The sequence below is a fragment of the Anarhichas minor genome, unplaced genomic scaffold (assembly GCF_050575085.1).
Source record: "Anarhichas minor isolate MPS153535 unplaced genomic scaffold, ASM5057508v1 ptg000020l, whole genome shotgun sequence".
NCBI lineage: Eukaryota > Metazoa > Chordata > Actinopteri > Perciformes > Anarhichadidae > Anarhichas > Anarhichas minor.
In genome coordinates, this window is record NW_027466466.1 from 407,926 (window position 1) to 427,215 (window position 19,290).

General features: G+C 44.0%; 1 protein-coding gene across 1 annotated transcript; it reads left to right on the plus strand.

Annotated features, from left to right (window-relative positions):
• Positions 1-1,174: 1,174 nt before the first annotated feature.
• ap4b1 (adaptor related protein complex 4 subunit beta 1) lies at positions 1,175-19,218 on the plus strand. Its single transcript, XM_076095353.1, has 13 exons — positions 1,175-1,459; positions 2,788-3,012; positions 3,099-3,229; positions 3,432-3,579; positions 4,642-4,927; positions 7,275-7,373; positions 10,893-11,004; positions 11,251-11,334; positions 13,078-13,181; positions 14,869-15,076; positions 15,925-16,239; positions 17,614-17,766; positions 18,047-19,218. The coding sequence occupies exons 1-13, from the start codon at positions 1,347-1,349 to the stop codon at positions 18,514-18,516; spliced, it is 2,448 nt and encodes an 815-aa protein (XP_075951468.1). The 5' UTR covers positions 1,175-1,346; the 3' UTR covers positions 18,517-19,218.
• The last annotated feature ends 72 nt before the right edge of the window (positions 19,219-19,290 follow it).

A 19,290-nucleotide genomic window follows, 5' to 3' on the forward strand; every position in this document is an offset into this window, starting at 1 on the left:
ACTGCCTATGGGTACATCCCAAGTCTCTTAAGACTCTCAATTGCATCCCCGTTTCCCTCACTTGGGTCCTTTCCTTGCGTCTTATTCCCTCCCACCAGGGATGCATGGAGGAAACCATGCAAGGAGAGAGGAACGAGGAATTATGTTTTAAGAGACATAAGACGTCCTTTCCTCAGGTGCGTCACGTGAAGCGACATCTGTTTCTGATGACGGTGGCTGATGATCACAGCTGGATCAGCTGCCAGTCGGCTTTAACAGCTGGAGAGACTTTTGATACGTTTGCGTCTGTTCACATGATCACTGTACTTAATAATAGTAACTAATAATACTAATAACTAATAAAGACACACAGTAATCACCACTGTAGAGGTGTTTCTCTCTGTAGTCTGTTAACAAACTGTGTCCTGTGTTCTGTTTATAAGCTCAGGATCCATTTCTACTGGCGGAATGCGATCGTCTTATTTATGAATTATTTGCGTCTGTACGTTTTGAAATTGTGACTGTGGTGTCATTAAATAACCCAGAATATGATTATTGTTTCTCTTAAATGATAAAACTCATCAAACACTCAGGAATGATGTAAAAAGTGGTTCATCTCTCCAGCTCTCTCTGACTTTAATTGTATTCATAATAAAAGTTATTGAGGGAAATATCAGATTATGAAAACACAAATCTTTCTAACAAATGAAGAAAGTTGTTTGTGGTCGTTTTGTTGTTCAGACTACAATGAACATTTATTTAAACCAGACGTTGAATCAGAAAACTAATCAAATATAAACTAGAGTTTATTCTGTGATCTGTCTTCACTCTGGTATGAAACTCAAATCAGTCAGTCCGATCGGCTGCAGCGTCCAATCACATGACTGATGAACAATGAGGGGGAGTGTCGGCCGTTAAAAGACTTCCTGGAAGTCTGTTCTCGTGGGTCCTCGCTCATGGCTCCTCGGAGATCCCTCCTCCATCCTCGATCCTCGCTCCTCAGAGCTACTTTAGAGCTTTGGGACGGCCGTCAATATGGCGGCGCAGAAACAACTTCCGGTTCAAGCGAGGATTGAGGAGCGAGGAAATGACAATTAAGAGACTTGGGATGTACCCCGTGTTAAACGGTAGAGTGTAATTCCTATACCAACCAGCAGAGAGCAGCATACTATGAAAAACAAACTAAACGTAGAAGAAGAAATGCGGAAGTGTGCGGTGTGTAAACAATCGAGTCATCGAGCTGTGACAAGAATGAACCCCTCCACTTGAAGTGTTAATCTGTCACGTTTTTAAAAGTATGAAGCACGTGTGAAGAATGGCGCGACGGTAAATGTAACGGTCCGAGCTGCGGTGTGCGTGCGGCCGCCATGCCTTATCTGGGCAGCGAGGATACGGTGAGGGAGCTGAGGAGAGCTCTGTGCAACCCCAACGTCCAGTCCGACCAGCTGCGCTACAGGAGCACCATCCTCAAAGTGATCAGGTAAGATACACCCCCCCCCCCCCCCCCCCCAATCAAATACTGGACGTGCTTCTAATGAGCGGCTGTGGAGAAAATGAAAGGATAACTTGCCTCACTAACGTTACCTTAATACTACATTGACGATTCATTGTCATAATTTCAAAAATTGTCATATATCAACAAAAGACGTGTTGCTCTAAAGTTCAATGGATTCCAGTTTAGAATGTCCTTGCATGCTTGCATCATTGTCCTGTAACGTTCAAGCTTTTCAGAACATATATTAACAGGAAAGTAACTCCCAGTCAAATTGATACTAACACATCATAGTTCACATTAAATCGTCTCATCACGAGGTATGCTGAAAAATGCATTGGATTCTTGTTCAGATCTGTGTTGTCTGTTAGCAGATACGCTTTGAAATGAAGACTTGGAAAAGTTTTCCGCTCCAATGTCACTATACACTGTAAAATGCAGATATGTCCCTAAATATGGCTTCATCTGAAAGATCTTTCTGTTTAGAGAGTCCTTCATTGATTGCGTATAACATATGAAGCCCTGTTACCACAAATTACTATGGATAGAAATTTTCCACATTTCTCTGATGTCCTGAATGACCAAAGACGTTACTTCAAACGTTAAATGGAATGAACTGCAGAGGTCGGGTGGCACATGCAGACACACCAACCAGGAGGAGTTACAGTAGTCTAGGCTCCAAATAACAAGAGCTTGGACCAGAACCTGCACCGCCTCCTGGGTGAGGAACCGTTGTGTCCTCCTGATCTTGTGGAGGATGATTCTGCAGGAGGGTGCTGCGGAGATGTTGGCAGCGAAGGACAGCTTGTCATCCAGGGTCACATCCAGGTTCCTTGCAGTCACAGTTGGGGACACAACAGAGATCTTGAGGGTGATGGAGAGGCCATGAACGGGAGATGCTGTCCCTGGGAGGAAGAGCAGCTCAGCCAATCATCATTAATTTTTAATTGCTCCAATAGTTTGGTTTACGACCAAATACCTTCCCAACATCCTCTGCTGTACTTTGTGTTCAGTGTTCATTAGTGAATGTTAACGCACTAGCATGCTAAACTAAGGTGTGTTGCTGTAGCTCTCCACACCACCGTGTATACATGTAGCCTAACAGAATGTTCCTCAGCTTTCCCCGAATGCTCTGTCTACCTTGCTTAAATTTCAGGTGTCCCTTTCATACCTGAAGGACAGTCCTCTCCTCTTTCATATAAAAGTACTTTAAATTCAACTATCTAAAGAGATGTCGGCTTCCAAATTATAACCCGCCTTTAGGGTTAACAGTGCAGTCTGGTTACCTGACCCCCCCATCTCTCTCTCTGTCCCAGGGCGATGTCACAGGGTGTGGATGTATCAGGCCTGTTCAGTGAGATGGTGAAAGCCTGTGCCACAGTGGACATAGTCCAGAAGAAGCTGGTCTATGTCTTCCTGTGTTCCTATGCCACTTTGAACCCAGAGCTGTCTCTGCTGGTCATCAACACGCTGAGGAAAGACTGTCAGGACCCAAACCCCATGGTGCGCAGTCTGGCCTTGAGGAACATGACCAACCTCAGGTGAGGCACAAGCCGTCACATCGGCCTGTGACTGCTGGAATCATTCGGTCTTTGACTGTGTGATTGTGTGTCTGCGTGTTTCCCAGGTTACCCAGTCTGGTGGAGTATGTGGAGCAGCCCCTGACAGCAGGACTGAGGGACAGAGCTGCTTGTGTACGACGAGTGGCTGTTCTCGGCTGGGCCAAACTACATAATCTCCAACCCAACTCTGAGATAGGTAGGGGGGATGGATGGCTGTCCTGTTTCTATTTTTCATTCCCATTGTCTTTCTTTTTTTTCCCCCATTGTCTCAACACACAACACGCACATAAAGATTTTTTTAGAGACGCCATCGGGAGATGCATGTGCACGCAGGGGTTAGAAAACCAAGATAAATATCTTTTCATGCTCTCTTTATATGCATCCTACGATTCTTCCAGATGCTGCAGTGGTGAACGAGCTGTACGGCCTGCTGAGAGACCCAGACCCGGTGGTGATGGTGAACTGCCTCCGAGCTCTGGAGGAGATCCTGAAGGAGGAGGGAGGAGTGGCTATTAATAAGCCTATCACCCATCACCTCCTCAACAGGTTAGAATGAAGGAGAACCATGTCACTTAATTGAAGGGGTTGAAACAGGGAAGTCTTTTTATGTGGTACACGTATGAGTGAAACGCGTGGACAGCGTTGAGGTTTTTAAACAATGCTGTGCATGGTGATGTTCACGAGGCTGATGGAGGCAGCTGAAACCCTTTTTTTTGTTCTTTTTCATTTTAGCACAAAACCAAACTTCACCTAAATTTCAGCACCTTTCTTGTACCTTCTAATTTGTTTTGCTTGGTATCTTTTATTTGCCAGACTAATCTGAGGAGGAGTAGATATGTCACAGTTATGCTCTGTACAAATATGGTGGCATAACTTCTTACCATACAGATATCTGATCTCTACTGCCACTGCCTCACTGCTTAAGAGTCACTTTATTTAGGTAGACAAGTAGGGAGGTAGGCAGACAGGCAGGCAGGCAGACAGGCAGGTAAGGAGGCATATTACAGTCCGGCAATCTTTTTTTCTTTTTTTGTCAGAGCATTTGATTTATTGACTGCTGGCGGGATGTAAAGGTAAACAAAGAGATTACCAACCCTGGCTTCAATTAATGGTTTAATAATAATAAAAAATAGTTGAGATTTTTCCGCTTGGACCAAAGACGCTTAGTAATTTAAAACAGCTGGCCACCATCGTTTTTAACAAACGTGACCTATTAAATCCTGACACAGAAGGAAATAGTGCATTTGTTTGGCGACTGTATTCAGCTGTGGATGATTCCACACTTGGTGCTCTAGTGAGTATTGCCATCAGCAGGACAGTGTATGTGGGATTGGGTCAAAATAAACTACAGTGTGTTCTGCTCGATGGAACAGAGGAATAAGATGTATCCGGCATTAGATACACTCGCACTCATCATATTTACACAAGTTTACAACATTGAGCACCGGCCATCCCAACAGTTTTGCAGTTAAGCATTTATGGTTTTAGCTCATGTTCCCACTGACAGAGTGAGCAGGTACTGGTGGCCAGCATTTTGCTCAAAGACACTTCAGCAGCATACCCGGCTGCCCTCCTAGTCTACATCTCTCTGTTTATCTGTCCTCCTAGGTTGAAGGAGTCAGATGTTTGGGGTCAGTGTGAGGTGCTGAAGATCCTCCAGCGTTACCGTCCCCAGTCAGAGAACGAGCTGTTTGACATCCTGTCCCTGCTGGATGCCTCTCTGGTCAGCCCCCACACCCCTGTCATGGCAGCTACCCTCAGCCTCTTCCTCTGCCTTTGCTCCGGCCTGCCTGCTGTCAGCCTGGCGGCCCTGGAGCGAGTCCGTGGACCCCTGCTGGCCGCCTGCGGCAGCCTGTCCAGAGAGACGAGGTTCACTGCCCTCTGCCACATACAGGTCAGTGCTAATCCAAGTTATGAGGTAGAGGGTGTCAAAGTATTCCAGTTTGTGCACCCGGGGTTAATGCAGAATTTGACACTGTAGACTTCCACTCTGTCAGGAACTGGCACACAAAAAGCTGGAGGTCAAAAAATGAAACAATCTATTGATTCAACAAAACAAATCAATGAGATGGGGACAATCAATAACATCAGAGATGTGTGTGAGGGCCAGGCTGAGTGGAATATAGTGTATGAAGATGCTAAAAGAAAAGACATGGCCAAGCAACAAACCACGGAGGAGCTAAGAGAGAGAGCCATGCAGACAGAACTGGACAGCTCTATAGGCTCATCAGCCCAGGTGAGATAATACTGGAAGGATCAGCAGCAAAGTGCAGGTGCACATACAGGTAAAGGTAAACACTTGAGATACAGAACTAAAACTAAATCTGTATAGACTATGAGGGTACTTTAAAGAGTAATAAGACTGGAAACAAACAGGTGGGAAAGTAAGCGTTAATGTTAGGCATGAGACAGCTCATCTGCTATAATGCTGTCAGAGCTGTTTATTCATTTTGTAGAGCCTAAAATCACAAATTTGCCTCAGAGGGCTTTACAATCTGTACACATACGACATCCTCTGTCTCAGGACCCTCACATTGGAATCTGAAAAACTCCCCCCAAAAACCCTTTAACAGGGAGAAAAGAGGGAGAGACCTTAGGGAGAGCAACAGAGGAGGATCCTCTATCAGGATGGACAGAAGTGTGATACCGATGTGTACCGAATGAACAACATAACAGAGTTACAACACATTCAATGCATATGCCAGAACCACGGCAGGAGACAAGACCATGTTCCAGGTATAACCAGGATCCACGGAAACCTGCGAGGTGAGAAAGCACAGAGACTCTGGTGAAGAAGCAAAGTTAGTAATGTGGCCTATAGCAGGGGTCCTAGCTATACAACTGAGTCAGCCCCGACTATAAGTGTTAAAAAGTAAAGTCTTAAGCCTACTCTTAAATGTGGTGAGTGTGTCTGCCCCCCGGACTGAAACGGGAAGCTGGTTCCACAAAAGAGGAGCTTGATAACTGAATGCTCTCCCATCCTACTTTTTAAGACTCTAGGAACCACAAGTAACCCTGAATTTAGGGAGTGCAGCTCTCTAGTAGGATAACATTGTACTATAAGCTCCTTAAGATATGATGGTGCCTGACCCTTTAGGGCTTTGTAGGTAAGTAAAATGATTTTAAATTATATTCTAGATTTTATAGGGAGCTAGTGTAGAGAAGCTAATACAGGAGTAATATGATCTCTTTTCTTAGTTTTTGTTAGTACATGAGCTGCATCATTCTGAATCAGCTGGAGAGATTTAAGAGACTTATTAGAGCAGCCTGATAATAAGGAATTGCGGTAATCTAGTCTAGAATTTATGTGACCAATGTTTAGTTGATAGGGCTGCAAGAATACAGGCCACCTCACCAACAACACGGTAGAAACGCTGCTTAGTCGAGTCAGCATCACCTTCAGCTTTTTTACACTTCCAGTTGTCCGAAAGTGAAGGCAAAGCTTTCGGTGCCAAGTTTTGGTCTACAATCCGGTCGTACACATCGTCTCTCAACTCCAACTCAAGTCTCGCATCTCAAGTTGCTAATCGGACTGTGAGCAGCGCACGGAGAAGGTGTTGATATCCGCTGGCTACTCCTGAACTCCAGAAATATAACCTCTGTCCCCCAGAGGCGTATCTGTCGTCAGACTGATAGCCAATGGGTTCTGAGGTTGCTACCACATTAACACAGAGAGCAGACACACGGTGCACACACACCTGAATTAAGGGACAAGGTCGCACAAGCAAGATAGGACTTCATCAGATTGAATTGTTTCCTTACGTTTGGGCATAGAGATCATATAGTCTCTCGCAGAAAACCGAGCTTGAAACGGCAAACGTGCTACTGGTAACAAAACAAGAACCTGATGGCCTGAACTGAACTGGCGCTGCTCAGCACGGCCATCAAACAATGTAGTGTTTCTTTTGCTAGTTGACAAGCTACAAACAGGCTAAATACTTCTTATTTGCACGGCCACATGCAAACTATATGCAACTCTAGATATCTAGTATAACATAGCATTTAAGCACTCCATCCCTTTCCAAATAGAACAGAAGGACAGAACTAATGGCATTGCTCTTAATTCTTACCATTAGTAAGAATCATCGTTTGCTTGTGTGTGCTGAGGGGATATACAAAGTAATATTTCCTGCATAACAATTTTGATGGGTTGATGGATTTCTTTGTCAGTGGAAATCTCTTGTCAGATGGATGTGTGGACACATTTTGAGGAATGAAATGGTGTCTGTGTGTTTCTCCAGCTGCTGTTGCGCTCTCTCCCTGGCCTCATGGGGGCCCACTACAAGCGTTTCTTCTGCGGCTACGCTGAGCCAGCCTACATCAAGCAAAGGAAGATGCAGGTAGTTCAATGTTTGTTTTTTTCCTTTATATTATTTGGTTTTTCTACTCTTACCACAGCTATGCTGCCATTTACTATTTTTGTGAATAAAGCTGTATCGTCCAGCTGAAACTAGAGTTAAAACGCGTCACTTTGAAAGAGGGAAGCTCGATTGATTTTGGCAGAAAGAATGTACCTTACAGATTACTGGACTAACACCATTCCTCTCACGGTTTAGAGGATGCTTTTGTGTTTTTAGCCCCAGGTTCATGGTTTGCTTTGTGCTGGATTATTTGTAGTCCATATAGTGAAACCATGTGGTTCTTAATCATCACGTTATTCTTAATCCAGTTCTAATGGTTTTAAAAAGGCCAGCACCACTTGGGCTGTTCAGACTACACACTGCAAATTCTTCTTCTATGGCTAGCCCTGGGCTAAGAGTTGACCCTGAGATAACTTAGCCCTTTTTCACACACACATTGTTAACCTAAGACTAGGGCTATATTCACACTGCACTTCTACTAGCCCTGGTTTAAATGTCCGTTGGAACACATTGCTCATTTTTACAGTCTAGAACACACGTGTCAAAGTCAAGGCCCGCGGGCCGAATCTGGTCCGCCACGTAATTTTATGTGGCCCACGAATCCACCAGCAATTTTTGAATTAAAAAAAAAAAAAATTAAGTTAGACTTGAAAATAAAAGTATCCCCATGGTCGAAATTATGAGATAGAAAGTTGAAATTATGAGATAGCATGTTGTCTGTGTACCGACATTAAAACTATCACAACAAGTGGACAGGAGAGGGAACAGACCGTAAAGCGGTTTTCCAACAAGTGATTGAGTTGAAAAAGATCGAAAAATAATCCCAAAATGTCCACGAAGAGAAAAATTGATGCAGAGGGAAGAAGATGTAATTTAAGATGGGAAAGCGAATACATGTCTGTGCTTGAAGGAGAAAAACGGGTCTGTCTTCTGTGTTATGATGCGTGTCGGTGATGAAGGATACAATTCATGTCGGCATTTTGACACCAAACACGGAGCAAAATTTAGCCTCCAAGAAAAACATCAAATTGTCCAAGAATTAAAAGGCAGACTGCAATCACAGCAGAATATATTTACAGAAGCTACAGCCCAGTGCTGCTAAAGGTATGTGAGCAGGTGAGCTCCGACCAGATACAGACTTTTACAAATGTCAGTTTGTGAAGAAACACCATCGCAGACCGAGTTCAGGAACTAGCAGCAATCTAACAACACAGCTAGCTAAGAGACGAGATACGTCATCTATCAGTGTTTGTAAGAGGCTCAAGGCAGACCTGACTCTCAGTGAGGAGCTCTTGGATGTAGCTGCCATGCACAGGACGACGGCAGGGCGGGACATTAGTGATGCAGAGAGGTGACAAAAATAGCTTTGAACAAAGTTAATGTAATAACTTGTGTTTGATGATATTTGTCTTAATTTTCTTTAAAAGTTTGATCTTTGATAGAGTAATGTGGGTTTCTCATTTTACATTTATATAACTAGCATGTACAATATTTTTACACTTGAATAAACAATAATCAAAAGCAGAGAGAGTTATTTACCAATATGTTAGGAGTAGTTACAGTTATACAGTCTTACAGTTACAACCGGCCCTTTGAGGGAAACCATGATGCTGATGTGGCCCGGAGTGAAAATGAGTTTGACACCCCTGGTCTAGAATGACTACTCTTAAACAGATTGGACAACAAAAAGGTGACCCACATTCCATTGTTTACTTTAGCCCGGTTTGTTAGCTTGATTTTTTTTTTAGGGAGTAACCTTGACAATTGACTAAACAAACGCCAGGGTTGTCCAACTTTGGAATGTGCCAGTGAGAAAACCTTCTTAGCACCAATCTAACAGCTCACTTAACCCGGGGCTAAGGGTCGTCTGAAAAGCCCTTACAGCGGTATGTTCCATGTTGTTGCATTCACATGCAATCTGTGTGCCTTTATGTTCATAGTTGTGGTATTCATAAGTCTAAACATTTTAACATAATAATACATTTTATTTATAGAGCACTTTTCAGAATATTCAAAGACACTTTACATTAAAATCATCATATAAAAAAGCTATACACTAAAAACATAAAACACACAATATTGGTCACACTTTAAAAGCAGTTCTGTAAAGGTGAGTTTTGATTTGGGAATTGAACATGGAAAGATCGGTGCAGTCTCGCATGCGTTTGGGGAGAGAGTTCCAGCGGGAGGGGGCAGCTACGGAGAAGGCTCTGTCGCCCCATGTCCGGGGCTTGGTCCTGAGTGGAAGAGACAGGAGGTTGGCATCAGAGGAGCGGAGCCGACGGGATGGTGTGTGGTGGTGGAGCAGGTCGGTGAGGTAGGAGGGGGCCTGATTGTGGAGGGCTTTATGAGTCAGGAGAAGGACTTTATATTGGATCCGTTGTGGGACGGGGGGCCAGTGGAGATTCTGGAGAACAGGGGTGATGTGATCACGGGAGCGGGTGAGCAGGCGAGCAGCAGAGTTCTGGATGTACTGGAGTTTAGTTAGGATTTTGGATGATGTCCCATGAAGAATACTGTTGCAGTAGTCGATTCTGGAGGTGATGAAGGCGTGGATCAAAGTTTCAGCAGCAGATAAGGAGAGTGATGGGCGGAGACGGGCTATGTTTTTGAAGTGGAAAAAGGCAGTTCTGGTGATTTGGTTAACGTGGTGTTCAAAGGAGAGGTTGCTGTCGAACATGACTGAGGTTGCGGATGTGTGGGGAGGGAGACAGAGTGGAGTTGGTGAGGCAGAAGTTGTGACTGGTTTTAGTGAGGGATTTGGGACCGATGATGATCATGTCAGATTTATCACAGTTGAGTTTGAGGAAGTTGGTTTGCATCCATGATTTAATGTCAGTGAGGCAGTTGGTCAGAGTGGAGTGAGTAGCAGTGGTAATGGCTTTTGTGGAGATGTAGAGCTGGACATCATCGGTGTAGCATTGGAAGTGGAGACCATGTTGACGTATGATATTACCAAGAGGGAGCAAGGAGAGGATGAACAGAAAACATAGATACAGGCATGACAGGATGAGTGCCGATTTGAAGAATCAAATGTACATTTTTAGTTAAGATTTCAAAAAGAGTTTATTGGAGTTTCTACCATCCATCTCAGAGGGCTTCTCTGGGATCAAGGAGCAACATTAATAACACTTTATACAAGAACACAAGCACAACACAGTCCCTGGGCCTGCATACCTGAGATGTGTGTAGTGCAAGTTGAAATAGTTAACATATGATAGGACACAGCCATGAGTTTAGGAATAGTATTTCACCTACTTTTTAAAACTTAGCCCACACTCACTAATGTAAACTCAAACTTCTAACAAAGGGGTGTTGCTGTACACCCTGTCGAGCCACTTGTTCGGCAATAGTTTTTCAAACTGGAACTGTAGTACAATACTAAATTGCTGGAGTTCCCCCTTCACCATTCAAGGATATCCACAGTTACTAGCCTGTGTTGCCAGTAGCAGTGCTGAACAAGCAGTAATAGTGAAGCTAACACTGTTGTGTTTGCAGGTGCTGGTGGAGCTGGTTAATGATGACAATGTAGCAATGTTACTGGATGAGCTGAAAGGATACTGCACTGATGTCAACACTGACACTGCCCAGGCTGCAATCTCAGCTATAGGTAAACACACAGCCATACTCTTTTGTGGCAGCATAATGCATGACTATGCACACTTTTGTCTTCTTAACCATGTGTCGATTACAAGACAAACACTTCCAGGCAGTCACTTTTATACATCTTCTTTTCTACTAGCTCACAGTAACACACAAAACATCTGCTGTATTATCACGTTGTTTTCATACTAATAGGAAGACTCCAGTGAAGTTTAGTCGGATGGCTAATGTCTCCTGTGTGGATTGGTTCCAGGTCGTATTGGACGGAGCTACAGCGACAGATGTCTGGAGATTCTTACTGGACTGCTTGGCCTCAAACAGGAGCACATCACTTCTGGTAGAACTCATTCCCCCCACACATACAGCGGGTAACATAAGTGTCACCATTCTTCTCAGTAAATGTATTTCTAAAGGTGCTATTGACATGACATTTTCACCAGATGTCAGTAACAACCCAAGTAATCCATACATACAACGAAAACCAAACAAATAAATTCAGAAATTAAATTATGTGTAATAAAATGTAATGACACAGGGAAAAAGTATTGAACACGCTTACTGAAATGTATTTAATACTTCGTACAAAAGCCTTTGTTGGTAATGACAGCTTCCTGTATGGAGAAACTAGGCGCATGCATTGCTCAGGTGTGGTTTTGGTCCATTCTTCCACACAAACAGTCTTCAAATCTTCAAGGTTCCGTGAGCCTCTTCTATGAACTCTGATCTTTAGTTCTTTCCATAGATTTTCAATTGGATTCAAGTCAGCTGATCGTCTGGGCCATTCTAGCAGCTTTATTTTCTTTCTCTGAAACCAATTGAGAGTTTCCTTGGCTGTGTGTTTGGGATCATTGTCTTGCTGAAATGTCCACCCTCGTTTCATCTTCATCATCCTGGTAGATGGCAGCAGATTTTTATCAAGACTGTCTCGGTACATCCTTCCATTCATCCTTCAATTATATGAAGTTTGCCAGTGCCGTATGCTGAACAACAGCGCCACACCATGATGTTCCCACCTCCAAACTTCACTGTTGGTATGGTGTTTTTGGGGTGATGTGCAGTGCCATTTGACCTCCAAACATGGTGTGTGTTATGGCATCTGAAGAGTTCAATTTTGGTCTCATCTGACCAGATTATATTCTCCCAGTATTTCACAGGCTTGTCTAAATGTTGTGCAGCAAACTTTAAACGAGCTCCAACATGCTTTTTCTTCAGCAATGGAGTCTTGCGTGGTGAGCGTGCATACAGGCCACGGCGGTTGAGTGCATTACTTATTGTTTTCTTTGAAACTATTGTACCTGCTAATTCCAGGTCTGTCTGAAGCTCTCCACAAGTGGTCCTTGGCTCTTGGACAACTCTTCTGTTGATTCTTTTCAGTCCTCTGTCAGAAATCTTGCGAGGAGAACCTGGCCGTGGCCGGTTTATGGTGAAATTATGTTCTTTCCACTTCCTGATTATGGCCCCAACAGTGCTCACTGGAACATTCAGAAATTTTGAAATCTTTCTGTAACCAATGCCATCAGTATGTTTTGCAACAATAAGGTTGCGAAGGTCTTGAGACAGCTCTTTGCATTTACCCATCATGAGATGTTTCTTGTGGGACACCTTGGTAATGAGACACCTTTTTATAGGCCATCAGTTGGGACTGAACCAGCTGATTATCATTTGCACGACAAGGGGCAGGAGTGCTTTCTAATTACTGATAGGTTTCAGCTGGTGTCTTGGCTTTCCATGCCTTTTTGCACCTCCCTTTCTTCATGTGTTCAATACGTTTTCCCTGTGTCATTCCATTTTATTACACATAACTTAATTTCTGAACTTATTTGTTTGGATTTCTTTATGTATGAATTACTTGGGTTGTTACCGACATCTGGTGAACATTTCATGCCAATAGCACCTTTAGAAATATATTTAGTGAGAAAAATGGTGACGTGTTCAATACTTATTTTACCCACTGCATACATACTGTACTGTCCAGAATAGGCAGTTGATTCTGTAACAATTGCCAGCAACTATTTTTCCACATTGTGTGTGTGTCTCTCTCCCCCCCCCCCCCCCCCCCCCACCCCACCCCACTCCTCAGCGGTGGTGCAGACGATGCGTGACCTGGTCTGGGTGTGTCCTCAGTGCAGCGACACTGTGTGTTTGGCTCTAGAGGGCTGCGAGGAGACGCTGCAGGACAGCCAGGTCAGACCAGAGCTGCTGCCACATCCGCACACAGTAGAGATTCTTGTCTTGGTGTTTTAGTTGAGCTCTTCTCACTGGTATTGTATTGTGAACATGGCCCTGGGTCACTTGCAGTCATTTTCATCTCTTTCAGGGACATTTTGCAGGATAATCACACAACGTTGCTATTGTTAGTTAAAACCTGTACTGCAGCATTTTTACAAGCTGGAGGGGAAGAGAGGCTCTCTCACACCCGTCTCCTTCGATGTTTTACTAAATACTTTAGGGTACTATGTAAAAAAAGTAAAGACAGCCAGTGACAATAACAGTGGTGGAACAAGTACTCCGATGACTCTGTGACTAATGGGATGTTTTTTTAATAGGTCCAGTATTGAGGGAGAATGCTACAGCTGGCTGCAGCTAAACAGGCTGCAAGGGCAAAATAACGATACACTGACGGGGCGTGTTCACTAAAAGTTCTTGTTTTTACCACTGACGAGCTAAGCCCCCGGGAAGAGGCTTTGAAGCAGATTTTACATATTAGCCAAACAGTTGGGTCTGTCAGTGATGTCATGGGGCCCGTGGGGAAAGAGACGCCCAGTGTGAATACTTGATTAGCCCTTATTTAAATCATTAGGTCCTAAAAGTTGTGGAATTCACCAATTGTTGAAACCGGAGATATTTTCCAACTTTAGTTTGACTGAAGTAAGACGTATTATCATTAATATACCAAAACTAAAAGGGCTCATTGGGCGGAATGCCCCATTTCTGAATGTGTATTATATAATTGGATTGTAATTATTGATGCATTTATATGCTCATCACTTTCATGTTGCAGCATTTAAGATGGCGCAAATTTGTCTTACTTTATATACTGCAGCATAGCTTGTGAATTTCCCAGAGTTTCAAGAAAGTCTTATCTTAAGCTATCATAAATCATCTGCATTTATTTGTTGATAATAGTTTAGATTATTTGTCTAAATCTGCAAAGCTTCTGGTAACTAAAGTTACTACAATATTTGCCCCTGAAATTCAATAGAGTGGAAGTATCTCAAAAAACTCCTTCCAAGATGTACTTAAGAGTATATGTAATTAGTTACTTTCCATCACGGTTCCTTGGGCCCCTGTGCCTGGTAGGCCTGTTTGGATATGTCTGTCTGTCTCTGTCTCTCTGTCTCTCTGTCTCTCTCTCTCTCTCTCTGTCTGTCCCGTCCCCCATCTTTCCTCCACCATGTATATGAAAACATCACTTTGCATTTGGTTTACCTACATGACTGCCACATTTTCATATGCAAAGCTCATAAGAGAAACCCAGCAAATAAAATCTAGGTGTGTGTGTGTGTGTGCAAACAAAGTCTCCACCGCTTCCTTCTCTGTTACGGTTGTTTGTCTTCCTCAGCCTGCAGTGTTTGTTGAAGCATCCAGATCCTTGACTTAAGTAATCGCAGCAATACCTCAACATAAACACCGGCCTTGACTCATTTATTCTAGAAGCTTACTGATTTTGAAATGATATCCAGCCCTTATGACTGTGTATCACGTCCCCTGCGTCACCACACTCACTACTAGTGGTCAACAACTCCACAGGGTACCTTCAAATGTGAGCAGAAATCTGATCACCCAGAGTAATGCAAAACATATCAGTAGGTGTCAAGGGCATTTTATATTTAGTCTAAATCCTCTGTTCATTCTCCTGATCCTCGTTTAGGGCAGGCAAGCCTTGCTGTGGTTGTTGGCTGTGTATGGGGAGCGAGTCTCCAGCGCCCCGTACACGTTGGAGGTGTTCATTGATGGAGTGAGGAGCGAGGCCTCTCTGGGAGTCAAGATGGAGCTGCTGACGACCACCATGAGGCTGTTTTTGTGCCGGCCTGCTGAGACACAAGACATGCTCGGAAGACTGCTGCACTACTGCATAGGTGTGTGCGTACTTGTACATCCATCTTTGTTAGAATCCAATTTGAGTTTTAGACCTTGAGGGTGAGGACATTTTTGGAAAGTGAGGACATGTTGGCCTGTCCTCACCAAGTGGCAACCACCAGTGATGAAAAATGAAGCCAACATGGAAGTGTAAAAACTGCAGTTCCTTAAATGGCAACTTGAGGCTGGCTCCAAAAAGGACTCAATCTCTGATTGACCGCCATTTTATAATTTCCAACTTTACAGCAGAATGGGGTTTACAGCCTGATACAGAAAACGGGTCTCTACAGCTAATATCCTCGTTCGTGACAACTGTACAGGGTTGTTGTTTTTTAATATATATAACTCACCTGTTAAAATGATATTATGGTTTACAGTTATGGGTAGGGCATGGCTGCTTTGAGGGACAGGTGCTACTCCCTCTGCTGCGTCACCTGGGCTGTCTTAGCTCCACCAACAATCCACCTTGTTGCTCATTTTTGGATTAGTCGGGAGATAGGATGGTCGACAGCCGGAGCTACCCACTTTGAGTTTAACAATGCCTCCTCAGAAACCCATGGGCCCCCATCTTTTCTACAGTCTTGGGTCCTCACCTTCAGAGGGACCTTTAAAGACTTGTTTGAAGGTTCAGATTTGGTTTTAAATCTCACGTTAAATTAGGTTTAGGTTGGGATAAAGCTTGTGGTTAGGCATTTAGTTGTGATGGTTAAGATTAGGGTAAGGGGCTCGGGAATGCCTTACGTCAATAAGTGTCCTCACAAGTATAGAAGTACAGGGTTGTGTGTGTTTTGCGTGTGCGGTGTAAAAGAGAACGGGGGATGACATTGTCACACTTTGTGTTTTCCAGAGGAGGAGACGGACATGTGCGTGCGTGACCAGGCACTTTTCTACTACCGCCTGTTGCATTGTGGGACAGAAGAGACGCGTAAGGTCCTCCAGGGTCGGAGGTCAGATCCTTCTCTGGGTGTTCTGATTGGCCGCCCCGCGGAGCCCATCAGCCAGTGGGTCTACAGCTTTAACACTCTAGAGCCTCTGACGCAGGGCTGCGTAGAGACCGAGCCAGCCAGCAGAGGAAGCCCTGAACATGTGACCTTTGACCCCAAGCCTAACACTGACCTCTCGGACACACTGAAATGTAGCCAAATTGAGAAAGTTCATTCAGGTGAGTGAAGACATTAAAATCAAGCTTTGCTGTCAACAGGGACCGATAACAGAGTGTGATTTTCTCTTCAGCTGTTGCTACGTGCTTTTGGAAAGCTAAAGTCCTCTTCCAAGGCCTTGAAAATGTAGATTGAATGCCCAAAGCAGGGGCGATGGGGGGCGCAATCGGAGGCAGCATCAGCACCCTGTGGCTCAAAAGGGCGGCTGTGACTTTTTTTAAATCTTCCAATCGGAAGATCGGCGGTTCGATCCCCAGCTCCTCATGTCGATGTGTCCTTGGGCAAGATACTTAACCCCAAATTGCTCTGGAATGACTGGAAAGTGAATGTGAATTAGTTTACAGTCCTGATGGGCAGGTGGTGCCTTGCATGGTAGCCCCTGCCATCAGTGTGTGAATGGGTGTGAATGATGACCTGTAGTGTTAAAGCAGTTTGAGTGGTTGGAAGACTAGAAAGGCGCAATACAAGTACAGTCCATTTAGCATTTACCCTAATCATTCTTCCAATAAAGGGCATACATTTTACACCCCTGGTGCTAAGAAGTTAGAAAGCACTGCTGGACTCCCCTGTCACATCAGCCTGTTGGCGCTTGTTGCACTTGAGAAGTTCTTGAACCTATTTGCTCCACAACTGAGGGGCAAAACGCTGTGGTGAGGTTGGACAACACCACAGTGGTATCAGATCCCTTATGCTGCACTGGGTCCTTCTCCTAGCCTTCATTACCCGCTTCAGAAGAATGGATTTAAAACAAGTAAACACTGGTGTGTTTTGTGAGGAATTGTTTTACATTGCTGTTGCTTGTTTGGTTAAATTAGTGTCTTATTGCTCAGGCAGATTTCAAAATGTATGCATATACATGTAGTGGTTTTGCTTAATCTCTCTTTTTTTTTACTTTTTAGAATTTTGTTTGCCCTATTGGTAGATTACTTCTTGTTTGTGTGTGCACGTGTTAAAATGTGTTAAACTGAAAATTCAATGAACTTCATAAACAAAATAAACTAACACAATATCATGTGCAATAAGTAAAAGGGTCTGAATACTTTCTGAAGCCACTGTAGCTACTCGTCTCCACTGTGATACTACTGAGAAGGTCACAAATATGGTCATGCTACTTTAAATGGGTTCCCAAGGATCAAGCTTACATATTAAGTTGTGTTATTTTGGTCAAAGACAGCGCGTTTTCCCCCCCCACGGTTAAGGTCCATTTCTGGGAATGCAGTGCCATTTTTAATCACAAATCTCTTCCTCTGGCACTCATCATAACTCCACTCCCTTTGTCCACAATTCGGCTCCCTGTTGCTGCATCCTTATTCTTTCTTTCTTTTTTTCCCCTATACCCTTTCCACCATCTCTTTGTCCTCCCATGTCTTCTCCAGGCTCAGACAGTACCAGTGGGTTTACCTACTCCTCTGCTAATGTCCTGGCTTCCAGCCTCGCAGCGCCCCTCAGTTTGTCCCTCTCCCCTGCTCTCAGCCCAGAGGAGTTTGAGCGTCTGTGGATGCAGCGACAGGCTTCGCATGCTGACCAAGGTGATTAAATGGAAGGAGATCCTTTCATGCCAAAAGCTTCCTCTTCATGGGACAGGTATTGTGGTTGACAGGAGCAAACAGGCCTGCTGTAAAAACTCCAAAACCAGTGTGAAATCTCCAGTTGTGGAATGTATCCAAGTAAAGTTACTCAAGTAGTGTTCTTAAGTACAAATTGGATTTACGTGTACTTTTTAAAATCTTTTCTGTTCATGCTACTTAATACTTATACTTCAGTTGGTCTGCTTGACATCAGTTTCTCTGACTGTTTTGTTGCGGCTAGGTTCTGAGAAGCTAGAAGAGGAGGAGGATTATGTGTGCATGGAAGAACAAATCCAATGCCCTGCCATACCTCACTGCTCACCACAAAGCCTTCAGGCTGCGATGCAGCTGGTCAATATCCAGACACTGGCCTTCACGCCGCCACACACACTCCCCTGGAGGGTCTACCTGTACACACACACCCAGCACGCACACTCTGGTGAAGCACCCCGCATCACGCTCATAGTCGGCGAGCTGCTGTACACTGGAGAGGCAAGTCGGAGGGTAGTAGAAATAAAGAAAGGCACGGAGGATGGGGATGTGGCGGAAGAGGAAGCTGGGCTCAGTGGGAGAGAGTTGGTGAGAAAAGATGGGGAAGAGGAGGAAGTAAAAGTGACTGTTAAACAGCAACCAAGAGATGACAAAGCTCTGAAGAGGTTTCTCTCCATCCTCACCACTGTGCTGCACACACTGTCCCCAGAGAACAATTAAATATGCACGACACACACATACAAACACATTGTACTTGCTGAAAACGCCCGCTGACCACACTCATTCCCTAACCATGACTTTAAAAAGCCCCTAAGCAATGGCAAAAGTTACAAGGCTCAAATTGGACTTCAGGAAACCACAGGCAGAAATTGCATGAATGAGTGATGAAAGCATTTGCACTTTGCTTATTTTAAGTTGTATTAGCTGAAATAATTGATGTGATAGTGGAGTCTTTACAGGTGTAGCATGAGATTTAACAATATCGCATTTAATGAATCAACTTTAGGCGGTGGCCATCTCTTCAGTTTGCTGTGTTTTCAGTCATAAATTCAGGTTATGTGAGGCTTTGGCCTGATGGAGGCACTATTGATGACTTGTGCTGAATCATTGCACAATATCAGATTCTCTGTTTTCTTGTTTCCTCTTAAGGACTGAGAGAAAATATAGTTTGTATGCCCTGATGGAAGTAACCACCTTACTCATATACAGGATGCCGAGCTAGACAAGGGCCCTGATACGGGAGGTTCTTTCTTTTATTTGTTGTGTGTACACCTGTGAGCTGTGGTCAGAGGCTCCCAGATGTCTAGACTTAGCCTTAAATGTAGTTAATATCTCACTGAGCTTTGTGTGGGCTGTCATAACGGATGGGTAAAGGCAACGCATGAAGTGACTTAAAATAATAAAACATGTGGATTCCTCTTGCATTGTTGTTTTTCTGTTTCAATAAGTCAGTATGTCTGTTGTGAGAGGCCATTGAGGTAATTCACTATATAC